Here is a 13,070-nt window from a genome sequence, read left to right on the forward strand (position 1 = left end):
ACTTTTCAAATTTAAATAATTTAAAGTGAGCTTCAGGTCCATCTGATTTTTTAAAATCAAACTTAAAGATGAGACTCGCGAAATTTAAATGTGCGTGACAGGAGGACGAGAAGGAGGCTGTCTCGCTTTTTTAGTTTAAAACACAGGGTTTGAATTTCTCTTCGGACCTTAAAGCTGCGACCACGAGGGAGACGCGTATTTGTCCGAATGTCAGGCAGGTACAACAGTATATCATCATGTTTTACCTCACGCAGGTGTGCGGTAAGTATTTACAGATATGCGCGTGGCTTGATTGCACGGTCGAATTCTTTTTACATGTCTCTATATATCAGCATAAATAGATAAATTTTGTAAAACCGACTTTTCATTGACAATATTACACGAATGACTAACTATAGATACATAAGTAAGTGTATAATTAGCAGAGAGTCATTTCCTTTGTTCTTCGAACAGTCTTGCACGAGAGTATAGTGATTTTCGGCGAGTGCAATCTTGAAGAAGAGCAAGTGTGGCGAAGAAAGACGAGTGCATACTCTCGAATCCCCCCGGAGGGTTAAATAATCGTCTTTACCGTGTGCGCGTGCCTCAATTTCACGGTCTTACTGCGCAAAATAAAAAAAAGAAAAAGTAAGCTGCGAGCCCAAAAAGTCCCCTGGAGGCCACTCGAAAATCTGCAATTTCCAAAAATGCCAACTACCATGCGAAGGCGGAAATTACAGGCTGCAATTGTATAGCTCGTATACGATAGGCCCTGACCACGTCGATGCACAATGTCTCTCGTGCGCTATCGATATAAATTGTTGTTTGGTGACGCCAGCTTAATATGCCGAAGTCGAAGTATGTGTAGACATTTTAAAGAAATTCTTATAAGATTTGTATGTATTCTGTTTTTAAGTAACAATTTTATTTATTACAGAGACGTTAAAATTAAAGAAATGGCTTTCTCATGCTGCTTAGGGTAGCTTGGACTGAAAAATTAATATAATTATTAAAATTTCAAATTCTGTGTTAAGCAATATCTTAATAAATAATGCAGTACCTCTTTGTGAATAGCAAGAATACCATCTTGCTCGTCTTTAAATATCTTGATATTAGCCATTCGGTTATGATCAACGTAAATCGTCTTTCCAGTGCATCTGTATCCTGATTTTCTTCCACTTATTACATCACAATACCGACCAGTTGGCATTCCAGTATAAATGTATACGTTTAAATCTACACCGAATTCTCCGTTAAATGCTACGAAACCTAATTCACCCCTTGAAAAAGCTGAAAGAAGTGATGAAATTAATAAATTATTGCACTTGTTACGCGAGAAGTATTTTTTTCAAAAGAATCTAAAAATTATTCTACCAATTTGGTTATGATTATTTGTCCACCAGTTCAAGAATGGGGCATCGCCAACAACATTGCGAAAACCTATCATTTGATAAATTTGTCGCCAACGATGTTCACAAACCCATCCATTTTCACACATATTTACATCCTTTCCGTCTGTTACATTATTGACGATCGGTTTTGGAGATATAATTTCACCTTTGGAGTTGCATGGTGGACCTTGATTGAAATTGTTAAATTCAAAAGAACTCATTACGCGAGTTTGACCATATGGATGAGCCAATAAAAAGGCAACGGCCATCTATAATTAATGTTATAAAAATTAAATGTCTAGTGTTGAAATATAATTTAAAAAAAGCAAAAATACTTGATACATACCTTATGAAGTCTTGGATTCTTGTGGGTTGTTTGAGCATTCGCATCACGTTGACTGTCATGACTTTCCGTGAATACAAATGCATCATTAGAATGCATCAAACCAAAAGTAGGCAATCCCCAAAATCGAAGGCCGCTCAATGGCTTGCTGCCTCGGAAAAATTCCTCGAGGTGATATTTGTTGGTGTACTCGTATACTTTGCCTAAATAAGCGTACTGCCATTTGTTCGAAGCTGACGAAGGCCCGCTGGCAACCTCTTGATAAATAAAAGGTCGTTTGCCGTAACCAAAAACACTTGGTTCCAAATCGTTCATTCGTTCGTAAATTACTTCAAGATCTTCGGGCCACATGTGCTTGGCTGCATCGACTCTGAATCATTCGTAATGAATCGTTAAAGATATCATGATTGTATATTAACAATGCAAATGAAACAGTGAAATTTCTCTGGCAGAAATACTCAACATTAATAACGCCCTCATCATAAAAAATTTTCATTTAAAATGCTCAATAGTATATTGCCATTGTTGGCTTGTTCTTGGCGATTTTTCTGTTACAATCATGCTAATAGTATTGAGCGAATTTAAAATAACCCGATTATAATAATTTAATCATTCAAAAACTTTAGATAACTTTTCAATTACTTTAAAAATGGAGTACGATAATACCACTCTAGACCTTTACCACTAGATGGCGAGTACCTTTATCTGCCAATCTGAAAGTGGCAAAGTAAAAATGATTATATAAATCCAACACGATTTGATTTATTTTCAATCGGTTTCGGGTTTTTTCAAGAAAAGTTTTCGCTGGCCATAAGTTTGCCATTAAATGTTGAGCATTTCTACTAGGGCCTTTACCTAAAACCAGCAACTCCAGTGTCAATGGCATGATTCAAGAACTCGACGATTTTGTTTCTAACGTTCTCTTTACGTTGATTGAGATCGTGCAAGCCGACGAGTTCGCAGTCGCGAGCTTTGTGCAGAGTCGAGTCGTCGCTGTCGCAGACCGGCCAATTATAATCGTCGGCCGTGTAGGGCACGGCGGGAAACTCGCGCTTTTCGGGCTGCGCAGTCGATCCATCCGTACCAATGCACTTACCCGGAGCGTCAGCCGTCATGTGGTTGATCACGGCGTCGACGTAAATCCGCACACCGACTCTGTTGCATCTCGCAACCATATCTCTCAAATCGTCTTCGTTACCGGATCGGGTTACAAATCGGTACGATATCGGTTGATAACGTTCATACCACGGCCGGCCAGCAATTATAATATTTTCGGTGATTGGGGAAACCTGTGCGATATTCGTCCTCAATGTTAGATAAGTTTATTCAACATGAAAGAAGAAAAAAAATTAATGAAAAATTACTTACCTGTACACCACCGAATCCCATTGGTCCCAAAAATCGTTCGCATTCTGTAGCGATATCTTTCCACTTCCATTCGAATAGATGCACGATCGTCGTTCTGTTACCCTCGAAATGAGGATTTTTGTATGCTTGTGAGTCGTAACATTGCACGGAATTCAGTTGCAGTAGCACTAAAACGGCGATTTGCACGCCTATAATACTTTGGATTTTGCACATTTCACTGAAACATTAAGTGCCCTTGCCTATTGTATTCTCACTAAAAACTGATGCTTGCACGCGTAAAGAAACTTCTGAATTTATCGCGAAACAAATGATTGCCGCGAATCTACTTGAATACGAAGAAAAAGATAAGATATAGATTGATACATAGTTTTTTATGGTAATTATACTTACGGAACCTAATTACGATCAATTTTGATAATGTACTTGATTTTTATATTTTATAAAATCAAAATACTCTCGTGCGTGTGCTTCGTATAGGTTATGAAGACCCGAACGATCATGACTCTGTAAATGCACACAAATAACTGAAGGAAACCCAAAAAGCATGAAGAATTTTGAATTTTCAGGCCAAGACTTCAAAAATTATTTAGTATTCATCAGATACATCATGAAAGATAAACGAGCCAATTAATAGGTCGAAGATAAGCGATAAAGAGATACAGTAAGAATGACTATTATGGTAAGACGATTAGTAAAGGATTACATATGATTAAATTGTTTTCATCGTAATACATTTAAAGTATGTTCTTGAAGCATTTGATAGGGAAATATGAAAAGTTAATACAGATAAGCTCGATGAAAGTATATATTTTACGGAATTTCAAAAAGTTTCATGACGCAAGTGAATTTTTTTTAAAGAAATTAATTTTTTTCTGTAGAATTTCAGTGAAAAGTTACTAAAATTATAAAATGTCTCAAAAATTCCTATTCATACTCTAACGTCTTTATTTTATTAATCCGATACCTCGATGCATATCCATGGGCAGGATGTTTATTTTACCCATTCAGATGGCCCTGAACACGAGTAAGTGGTCAAAAAATATATTTTTTTAATATTTGTTTTAGTTCAAACTTTTTCGGGCAAAAGAAAAGAATAACAGCGAATAACAGGTGCTGATATTTTGCAATAATTTCTTATATCCGTGTACACAGAGAGAGAGAAGAGAAGCTATAAAGCGTCGCGAGCGAGCGAGAATTTCATTGTGCAGCTGGCTCCATTGGGTGAATGGGTTGACTTTGCGTGCAGCAACACACAACTCTCGGTTTCAATGGCTCTCGAAGAGGTCCTCTATTGTTTTGAACGCACACACATATTCGCTCGCTCGAGACTCGCGGGAAAAAAGACGTCAGAGAGATAGAGGTATTGTTGCACACGCTTAAGCGTGAATAGGCACTATTGCCTGCGTTGCTGTGCTCTGTGGCACGCGCATTGATCGCGAGCGTTGTGTGCGTTGTACGTGTGCTGCGCGCTTGAATGAAGAAGAGAATCCCTTCAGGGACAATGCTAATAGATTGTTTTTGAATTTCGACTGATTTCTAGAAGAGGAAATAGGTGGATCTCTCTCTGCTGGCTCAATTATCTACTTCCTTCTCCGACCGCTGATGGAGGGGAGGGGTGACAATTTTTAGTAATCTTTTTCTTATTTCTCCTTTCGTGTGGTTTTTCTGTTTGTCTAATTCAGCTATATCCATAATTTAGGGTAAACTTTATTATTCTGTGGTTTGACTATTCATCCACTATATTACGTTTACTTTGTGTGGTGATGACTTCCGATGCGAGTATTATCTACCACTTCGAAAAAGGTATGACATACGAATTATTCTTGTTCAACATACACTTTTGATTTTTTGTTTTCATAATTTTTAGCAAAAGATTTCCATTGTTGAAAAAATATACGAGAACGATTTGATGATTCTTTATTCAGTGAAGGTAAAATTTGTTGTTATTATTTACTAACCTTTTGTGTCGAAAGTATTTGAAGAATATCAAAATACAATTTTTTTTTCAGAAAACTTCATATTTATTCGAAAAATCGCAGGGAAACCATACAATTTTGAATCAACAGATTTTGCCTTATATTTCTGATTATTATACATAGTGCGAAGTATCTAATTAGTGTGACCCTTGAAAGATCACATTATAACAACAATACAAGTATTTGCCGATCATATAAAATTATCGTGGCGCTACAACATGACACGTGCTTCGAAGAGAAAAAAACTCGGAATTCAAGCAAAAAGGAACTATTTCACATAAAAGTACTGGCACACCGTGGCTAATTTTCTTAAGTATCCCTTTATAAAGAGTGATCTAAGCAGATACATAAGCGATGGAATAAAAATATTGATCCCCTAGATGATGGTGGCTCGCGAAACCTTCAATTGGTACCGTTACCCGTAGTTTTTGTAACACAGACGAGCACCGATTTTTGAGTAGGTTTTCTTGGAGAGTGACTATTAAAAGGACAATCTTTTCGTAATTTACTTAAGCCGGTTAAATTATCATAATTATGGGTGTTCAATGTCAAATTAAATAGCGAGAGCCCTCTTTTTAGTGAGAAAAAGGGGGAAATCATTACACAATTTTATTCCGAGTATCGTGGAATTTTATTTTTCAAATTATGCCCAAAAATTGAGTCGGCAAGTGCACCTCTTCATAGATTCATTTTGTTCAAGTTTCAATAAATAGGCAACCAAATGCACACTACGGTCGAGTAATTTTTTATTACATTAGTTTTTTTTGTTGACTTGAGCAAACGTTCAAGTCATCTGTCTCTCGTTCCGCATACAAGTTATTATCACCAAGTCAAATGGTTTAACACATGCGCCGAGTCCATTAACAATCCGCACACACACAGTAGGCGTTCTTTATGACATATTGCAGGATAAAGAACGTCACCCCACAGCCAGCATTAGACATCTAATTAAACCTATATCTGGTTTAAGCCTTTTACCCAAAGAGAAAAAAACCAATATGTATTCTAGTTGACAAAAAATGAAAGCCTCGCATGTGTGCAGGTACAGCTCTCTAATGCATGGCGGAGGGAGAAAAAAAGAAGAATCGCACCCTTCTTCCGGCCCTCGCGTCAAAACGTTATGATGATGAGCCTAAGCGTCTCCGGCAGAGACTATGAATCGAGTTGTAAATAGATACCTGAGAGAGAGAGAGAGAGAGAGGCACATGAAAAAGTGCGCCACCGGATTTACGAGGCACGCCATGAAAAGACGACTTATTATATGCGGATTTGGATAGCTCGTTCGCAAGTGCTTCTGGAGTTTTTGGCGCTCTCGTCGTGTGTGCTTGTGTCTTAAGCGCGAGCGCGCGGGCTGCATTTTTTCTTTGAACTCGCGCGAAGGCAGGCAAGCAGCTCCGCACGCAGGATTTTACGGTTATTTTCGGTGACGCTGTTTTTATGACAAAATAGGTGGAACTTCGTGGATCGTTTGGAACTCTATGAGGCCGACGCAGTCTGTGGATCATTAGAATTTCACCACCCGGAATGACTGAAAGAGGATAAATGAGCTAGGCACTTAAAACTTTTTGATGCCTGTTACTAGTGAAAGGGGGAGCGCGAGTGATATTTTCAGGCTAAATTTATCGGGCTTGGCTTTTTTCTACCGTGGTTTATGTTCGAGAGTGTTGGAAGTTCATTAGTTCGTGTCTTTTATACAGTTAGATTAGAAAACTTGAATAATAAAAATTATTATTCAGTTGAAGATTTAATTCAAATTTTGGGTTGTTGCACGTCAGTTCCAGAATTTGAATGAGACTCATTGAATATGCTAAATCGAGCGATGCTCGCAGATAACTTTTTATTCATACAATTTTACAATGATTTTGTGTAGAGTAAAATCCAACCGTCAGACAGATGCATCTGTACAATTAGTTTTATTCGATTATTAATGAAACTTTGAGAATGATTTGCATTTTCATTCTTCTATAAAATTTTCCCCCATGCCAACTATTTTTATTTTGAATTTGAGAATTTTATTTTATTAAATGCATTAATCATACGAATGAAGAAAGTCGTTCATACGCACATATCAATAGCCCTACGCCGTAAAATTATTACAAAATTTTATTTTACTATGAAGTAAATATATCGTGAACGTACCCACCCGATAAACATAATTTCAATAAAATTTGCATATCATTGAAAGCTTTTATGCTTATGCTCAGAATACACTGAAACCCCTTTTCTATCTTGCCGAATAAAAGAGAAACCGTTAATGCTACGCTTATACTTATTTTACTATTGCATATGACTCACCAAAATATGTAAAGGATTAAAACCGAGAATACGATGAGAGGAAGAACGCTTGACAGTTATTGTGTTAATGATATCTAGCCCTACCATGCATAATATCATTTTTTTTCTTCAATACCGTTCGATTATAGCAACGTCATGCAAAATCAGAAACTACTTACAAATGGCAACGAAGGTATTTTAATATTAAATTGGCAAAAGTATAGCCAAACTTCGAGGTCTAATGACCGTTTAAAAGTTTATTAGCGAGTATAAATAATTTTAGCAAAAATTTTCGTAGTTAAATTTTTTTCAACAATACTGCAAATGTTGAACCGATGAGTGCTATTACTGATACTGTAAAATACAGTGATCAAAGAATTTTTTGTGCATAAAACTAATACGACAAGAGCAAAATTAGGTTTTTAGCCAAGTCCACCTGCTCCAAAAAGTGCAGTGGACCATGTACTGCATAAAACATAACTCACAAAGTGACTTTTGATTTTAGCATAGAAAATAAGCGCGCACAGCCGCTTATGCTTCAACTTAAATACTACCTGATTACAGTGCAAACGCAATTTGTGTCGCATAAATAAGCGATGAATAACAATCATTTGGCTCAATTAAATCTACAATTTATATATTGTTCGGCTGCGCGTGTGCTGCTGCAGGTATATAAGGTAGCACTTTCGCCCGCTTGCTGGACCGATTTAACGTTATTAAAACTTTGATGCACAACGAGACATCTGCACTCCGGGCTATATGCGCTACGATTTGCATTTCAAAATGTTACCCAAGCGTAATTCGGAATTCGTCCTTAATAGCTCTTGACTTCCGAGCGCTATTTAGAAGGCTGCACGGGGCAATTTGAGGCAAAGTCTCTCTTGGAGAAAAGAAAAATTCCGAAAGGTTTTGAAAAAAAGAGCTCCCCTACGAGCTACCGCAAAGTCGTTTGAGCGAGGCTAAAAATTTCGATATATTTTACAAGTAAATCAAGCCGCAATAATTAGAGCTTCTATATGCAAATGCGATCGTGCACCAGGCAACGATGAAACGTCATTTCAATATTAAACGTTCATTTCTATTAGTCATCCGACGAAATCTGACTAATTTTTTCTAATCTAACACACAAAGTTTGCTTATTATTTGCAGAATGGAGTATGCTAGACTCAAACGCTTTTCAATTGCTCAAATTAAAAAGGAAATATTATCTAATGACCACGCAAACTAGTATTTTAAGATTTGTAAATTTTACATCTCTTTCTCGGAGATTCGTAAAAACGCTATGGCACTAACTCAGATTTTTTACTAATGGATCGGGTGTCTACCACCTGCTCCAAAACTCATGATTTTTTTCTGGTAAGTATGAATAATAGCTAGAGAGCCTGAAAAAGTCTACACTCACACTTTTTTAACACGACTGTAATCTTCTTAAGCTACCATAATGTCATATATTTAGAGTAAAGTGTTAAAATCCGAGCTGTTTGGCGCCTCTTTAAATGGACCGTGAGCGCGGCCGAATGTGTTTGCCGTCTTTTCGTCTAAGACAACGAGACGAAAGCTCTCTGTATGATTATTTCGAGTTGATCGAGGCAAAAAATTGCTAGCAGCTCCTTTTTTCGACGTAAACACGATGAAAGGAGAAGAAAAACGTGGCTCGCGCGCAAACGTATGTCATTCCTTCGTAAAAACAGATAAACAAGATTTTTTTAATGTTACGATCTTGATAATACGATAAAGACTCTCGATTTTCACTGCATTAGAGATTTCAAAAATCACCCGAATCATTTGACAAAGAAGTAGCAATTAAGTTTACAAATGTATTTCAGTCATCTTAATAAACTCGTATAATGCCCAGTCCCTAATGGAGTATTAAATCTACAGATGAGAACGATAAAAGCTTCAAAGTATATTACTCGCGCAGAGTTGGCCTTACGTAATCTAGCCCAGTTTGTGCCTTGTGACACACGATGTCCTTTTGTGTACTTAACACATACGGCCTCGCTCGCTCGCGTGCGCACACGCATACATGTACATTTGGGCACATGTATTCACACACACATATATCAAAACACCCTTGTTCACAGTAATCTTGGATGATCTCTCACAGTGAAGATTTCTTTGAATAACTTCTTGTCCAGTTTTTCGCGCGCTCGTGCAGTCCTTCGAGAAAGAGAGAAAAAAACGAAAGAGAGAGAGAGAAAAAGAATCAGAAATAAACCCAAAAAAGGCGCAATGTTTTGTCGTCTATGCTATTTATCTGTGCGCTGATCTTTTGGAATACTACGGGGACGATGCGGGGTACCTCTAGATTGTCGCCGATATATACACGTATACGCATCCTCACGTGCGAGGAATATAACGCCCCCGGTGCGAGACATGATTATAATACGGTCGAAAACGTTAGGCTCTATTGTTCCGCCTGTCGTCGTAATGCTGCTCGTTTTCTGGTCCGAGCTGCCCTAGATTTGACGACGTGCGTTTGGCTTTTTCCTATTTTTACGCTACAAAAAATCGCTAACACCAAAAGGTACATTTAAAACCGATGAAATTATTTTTTTATCAATATTTATACATTATTGCGCGTTTAAAGTTTGTAAATGATTAATTTTTTTGTGGGAAGTTAGGTAGGAGGGAGTATATAGTTTGTGAATAACGAGCCCATTAATCACCTGATTAACTTGTATTTAAAGTGTATTTTGTATAGATAAATTGTTGAAAAAAGTATATGCAGGTTTTGATGAAATTCCACTTCTAACAGCTTCTTGTAAGAAATGTAAGAATCATCATCATATATTCTAATCGAAATTGTTTGCCACTTGCAAATTTACAACACCCCATCTGTTGATGGAATCAAAAAGCTTATAATCCAATATGCTAAACCTTTGATTACGATTAAACTTTTAACAACACAAAACGATATCAGAAATATAAGCTTTTTGATTCCATCAACAGATGGGGTGTTGTAAATTTGCAAGTGGCAAACAATTTCGATTAGAATATATGATGATGGTGACGATGTTCACTTATGATTCGGGTTTTTGGCGTATTTATGAATGCGAGAAATTGGTAATTACAATATAATCGTTTTACAAGCAGACTTTTTCTCACAGTTTGAAATCTGTAAAGCGTTGCGTACTTTATTACAGTTGATGTAGGTATTATTCTTGTTAAATTTTACATTTTATCTCATACTTGTTATGATCACTTATTTACACTGTTTTCTTCGTTACTCAATGATTATCGCAAATTTCATAAATAAATTCTCTCTGCCCTCGAGCAGAAAAACAAATATAGTAATCGGATTGATTGCATAAAATGCCATCGTCACTATACTACACTAGTGCAGCTATTCGAATTCTCACAATAATATCGCGCAAATCACTGCAGTCGTAGATCAAATGTAAATTTTTTTTCAGAAAATTAGTTTTATTTCAGGTAATTTGAGATACTCACTTTCGAAGGAACAAATTAAATTCCATTATTTACTGTAAATACTCTCGAGAATCCGATACGTTCGAATCTGCAGATTAACCCACGTCATGCTTTGTGCTGTATCAGGTGTATTTCACTGCTACTGGTTATTTAAGTGCCTTAAGAATACCAATCAAAGGCTCGTATTGCCTTGGCAGCGAATAAATTGTAATACGTTTCGCCAACGGGGATATTAAATGAATTCATTCGAAACAAGATCTACGTATACGAACAAAAGGCCTTCTTTTTTTCGCATGTTCGTAAAATGGATCATCTCGATTTACTTTGTATAATAAGGCCGTACACACATGAACACACATGCAATGCGCATGAAAAAATTGCCGCTTCTTATTGGCGTGCACAAAGCAAGAAGAAAAGCCCGACGAGTGTGTGCGATTAGGCTACTTCTATGCGCATTAACCTTCTGTATGTATACGGCCACTTTTTTCACGATCGGTGCGTATGCACGCAAGGCCCACAGATCGGTGAAAGTGATACCGCAGCTAAAGCTCTCGAAGATCACTGCAGGGCTGAGATCTGTGTACTAATAATGTCGTCTCGTTTTTTTTTATATAATAGGAGAAAAAAATTGGTTGTGTCCGATCCGAAACGTGCATTCGATACTTTTTCTCGAGGATTTCGAGCCAGAAAATGCCTGGCTATGATCCCCGACATTTTGCTTTGCACGGAGAGGAATACAATCTTGATAAAACTATATTGACAAAACAAAAGAACTACGTATACTCTGAACTCGAAGACGTATTATTTTATTCCGAAAAATTATTCGTGGCAAAGTCATTTTGTCCTTTCCTCTTTTCATTCTTTGCATTTTCCATTGAATTAATTTAATTTATTGTATCGATCGAAGAATCTGAGATATGCCCTTCGGGGGGCTTTACAATCGGCTCGTTCAAATACTTAATTCTTATACCGACCTACATGTGCAATTGCACGTCATGTCGTCGTCGTCGTCGTTCGCGACAAAATAATACCGTGCAGTTCTGCGCTGCGCTGCGAGTAGTGGTAGTAGGCTTTAAAGGTCGACATATATAAGATTTGTATAATGAAAAAGTGAGAAACGAAAAATCGATCAAGCGCAGCATAACGCATTAATAATGGGACATCAACCCGTGTATCCGGCCCCCGAAGAAAAGCATTCATGTAATAAATAGCGGCAGCAGCAGCAAGGAGCTCGCAGAAGAAAGATGAAAAGTTTTTGGGGTTCGCGTGTGCTCGCGATTCTCTCTCTCTCTCTCTCTCTCACTCGTGTAGTGATTTTTATGTAACAATGGCGAATCTATATATTATTATGTGCGCGAGCGTGTCTGTGCGAGAGAGAAAGAGTATACAGTATTTATAATACATAAGCCTCCCACTGCGGGTGTCTCTTTGGGCACGGTGATGGCGCGCGCGCGCGCGAGCGCTCGTTTATCTCGACCGAACATCAAAAATACTCTCCTTGCCTCTCGCTAAGATGCCCGTGTATGTGTGTCTGTGTATGTATGTATATATAACCCCGGGGCCCTGTTAGCGGTCGCAATCTCGTGGACCCGATCTGAGATGGCCCCTCGAGATAACGTGCAAAGGTCCCTCTCTCTCTCTTTCATTCCGCATACTGTATGTGGGAGAGGATTATGTGTGAGTATAACGTGCAGCTGCTCTGCTCAGACTGCAGCCGTTATGTATATCTATACCTATACACACACTCACGCGCGTACTCGACCTCGGCCAAATTCGCGTGCGCAAACGCGCGTGGGAGTCTTTCGTTTTCTTCTTCTTCTTCGGCATCCTCGTCGTCGTCGTCGTCGTTTTTACGAAAGAGATGTCTTATTCTTTATTATATTATATGCGTGTTTGCCGGAGAGAGAGAGGAAAGAAAGAGAGCATGTGTATCAAAGCTCTGTGTAAGCCTAACCAACGTGTTTCATATCTATTGTTATTTTTAATGAGGTTTTTTTTCGAAATCCACCCTTGCGAGCTTAATAACAATATCAGACAGGCGAAGCGCGCGATTTTCTATCGTATCTGATTGCCACTGGCGTCGGTACTTGTTGCTCGCGATTCCAGCAGCTAATTAGCCATTGTCACTTTTATCAATGATCATTCGCTTCAGACATTATTATATTATATGCGTTTATAATGCTGTCTTCGAATGCGACGACGATCACCTCAAGACGAAAAATCTCACGAATTTTATACCATTATTTACAAAGTTTTCGACACTCGCGGCTCAGCTACAAATTAGTCCATTTACAAGCATTTAACTCA

At 37.9% G+C, this 13,070-nt stretch overlaps 1 protein-coding gene across 1 annotated transcript; it reads right to left on the minus strand.

Annotated features, from left to right (window-relative positions):
- Window positions 1-953: 953 nt before the first annotated feature.
- LOC106653379 (alpha-amylase-like) lies at window positions 954-3,294 on the minus strand. Its single transcript, XM_014372782.1, has 6 exons — window positions 3,082-3,294; window positions 2,569-3,002; window positions 1,717-2,083; window positions 1,354-1,639; window positions 1,040-1,269; window positions 954-968 (listed from the first exon to the last, which is right to left on the minus strand). The coding sequence occupies exons 1-6, from the start codon at window positions 3,292-3,294 to the stop codon at window positions 954-956; spliced, it is 1,545 nt and encodes a 514-aa protein (XP_014228268.1).
- Between the last annotated feature and the right edge of the window lie 9,776 nt (window positions 3,295-13,070).

Source organism: Trichogramma pretiosum, unplaced genomic scaffold (assembly GCF_000599845.2).
Source record: "Trichogramma pretiosum strain Unisexual culture from Peru unplaced genomic scaffold, Tpre_2.0 scaffold1, whole genome shotgun sequence".
Taxonomy (NCBI): domain Eukaryota; kingdom Metazoa; phylum Arthropoda; class Insecta; order Hymenoptera; family Trichogrammatidae; genus Trichogramma; species Trichogramma pretiosum.

Coding starts and splice junctions, on each gene's coding strand:
- LOC106653379 (XM_014372782.1), bottom strand. CDS start 3,294: ATGTGCAAAATCCAAAGTATTATAGGCGTGCAAATCGCCGTTTTAGTG. Junction 3,003..3,081: donor TGGGATTCGGTGGTGTACAG/GTAAGTAATTTT, acceptor AATATCGCACAG/GTTTCCCCAATCACCGAAAA. Junction 1,640..1,716: donor AGAATCCAAGACTTCATAAG/GTATGTATCAAG, acceptor CATTAATTATAG/ATGGCCGTTGCCTTTTTATT.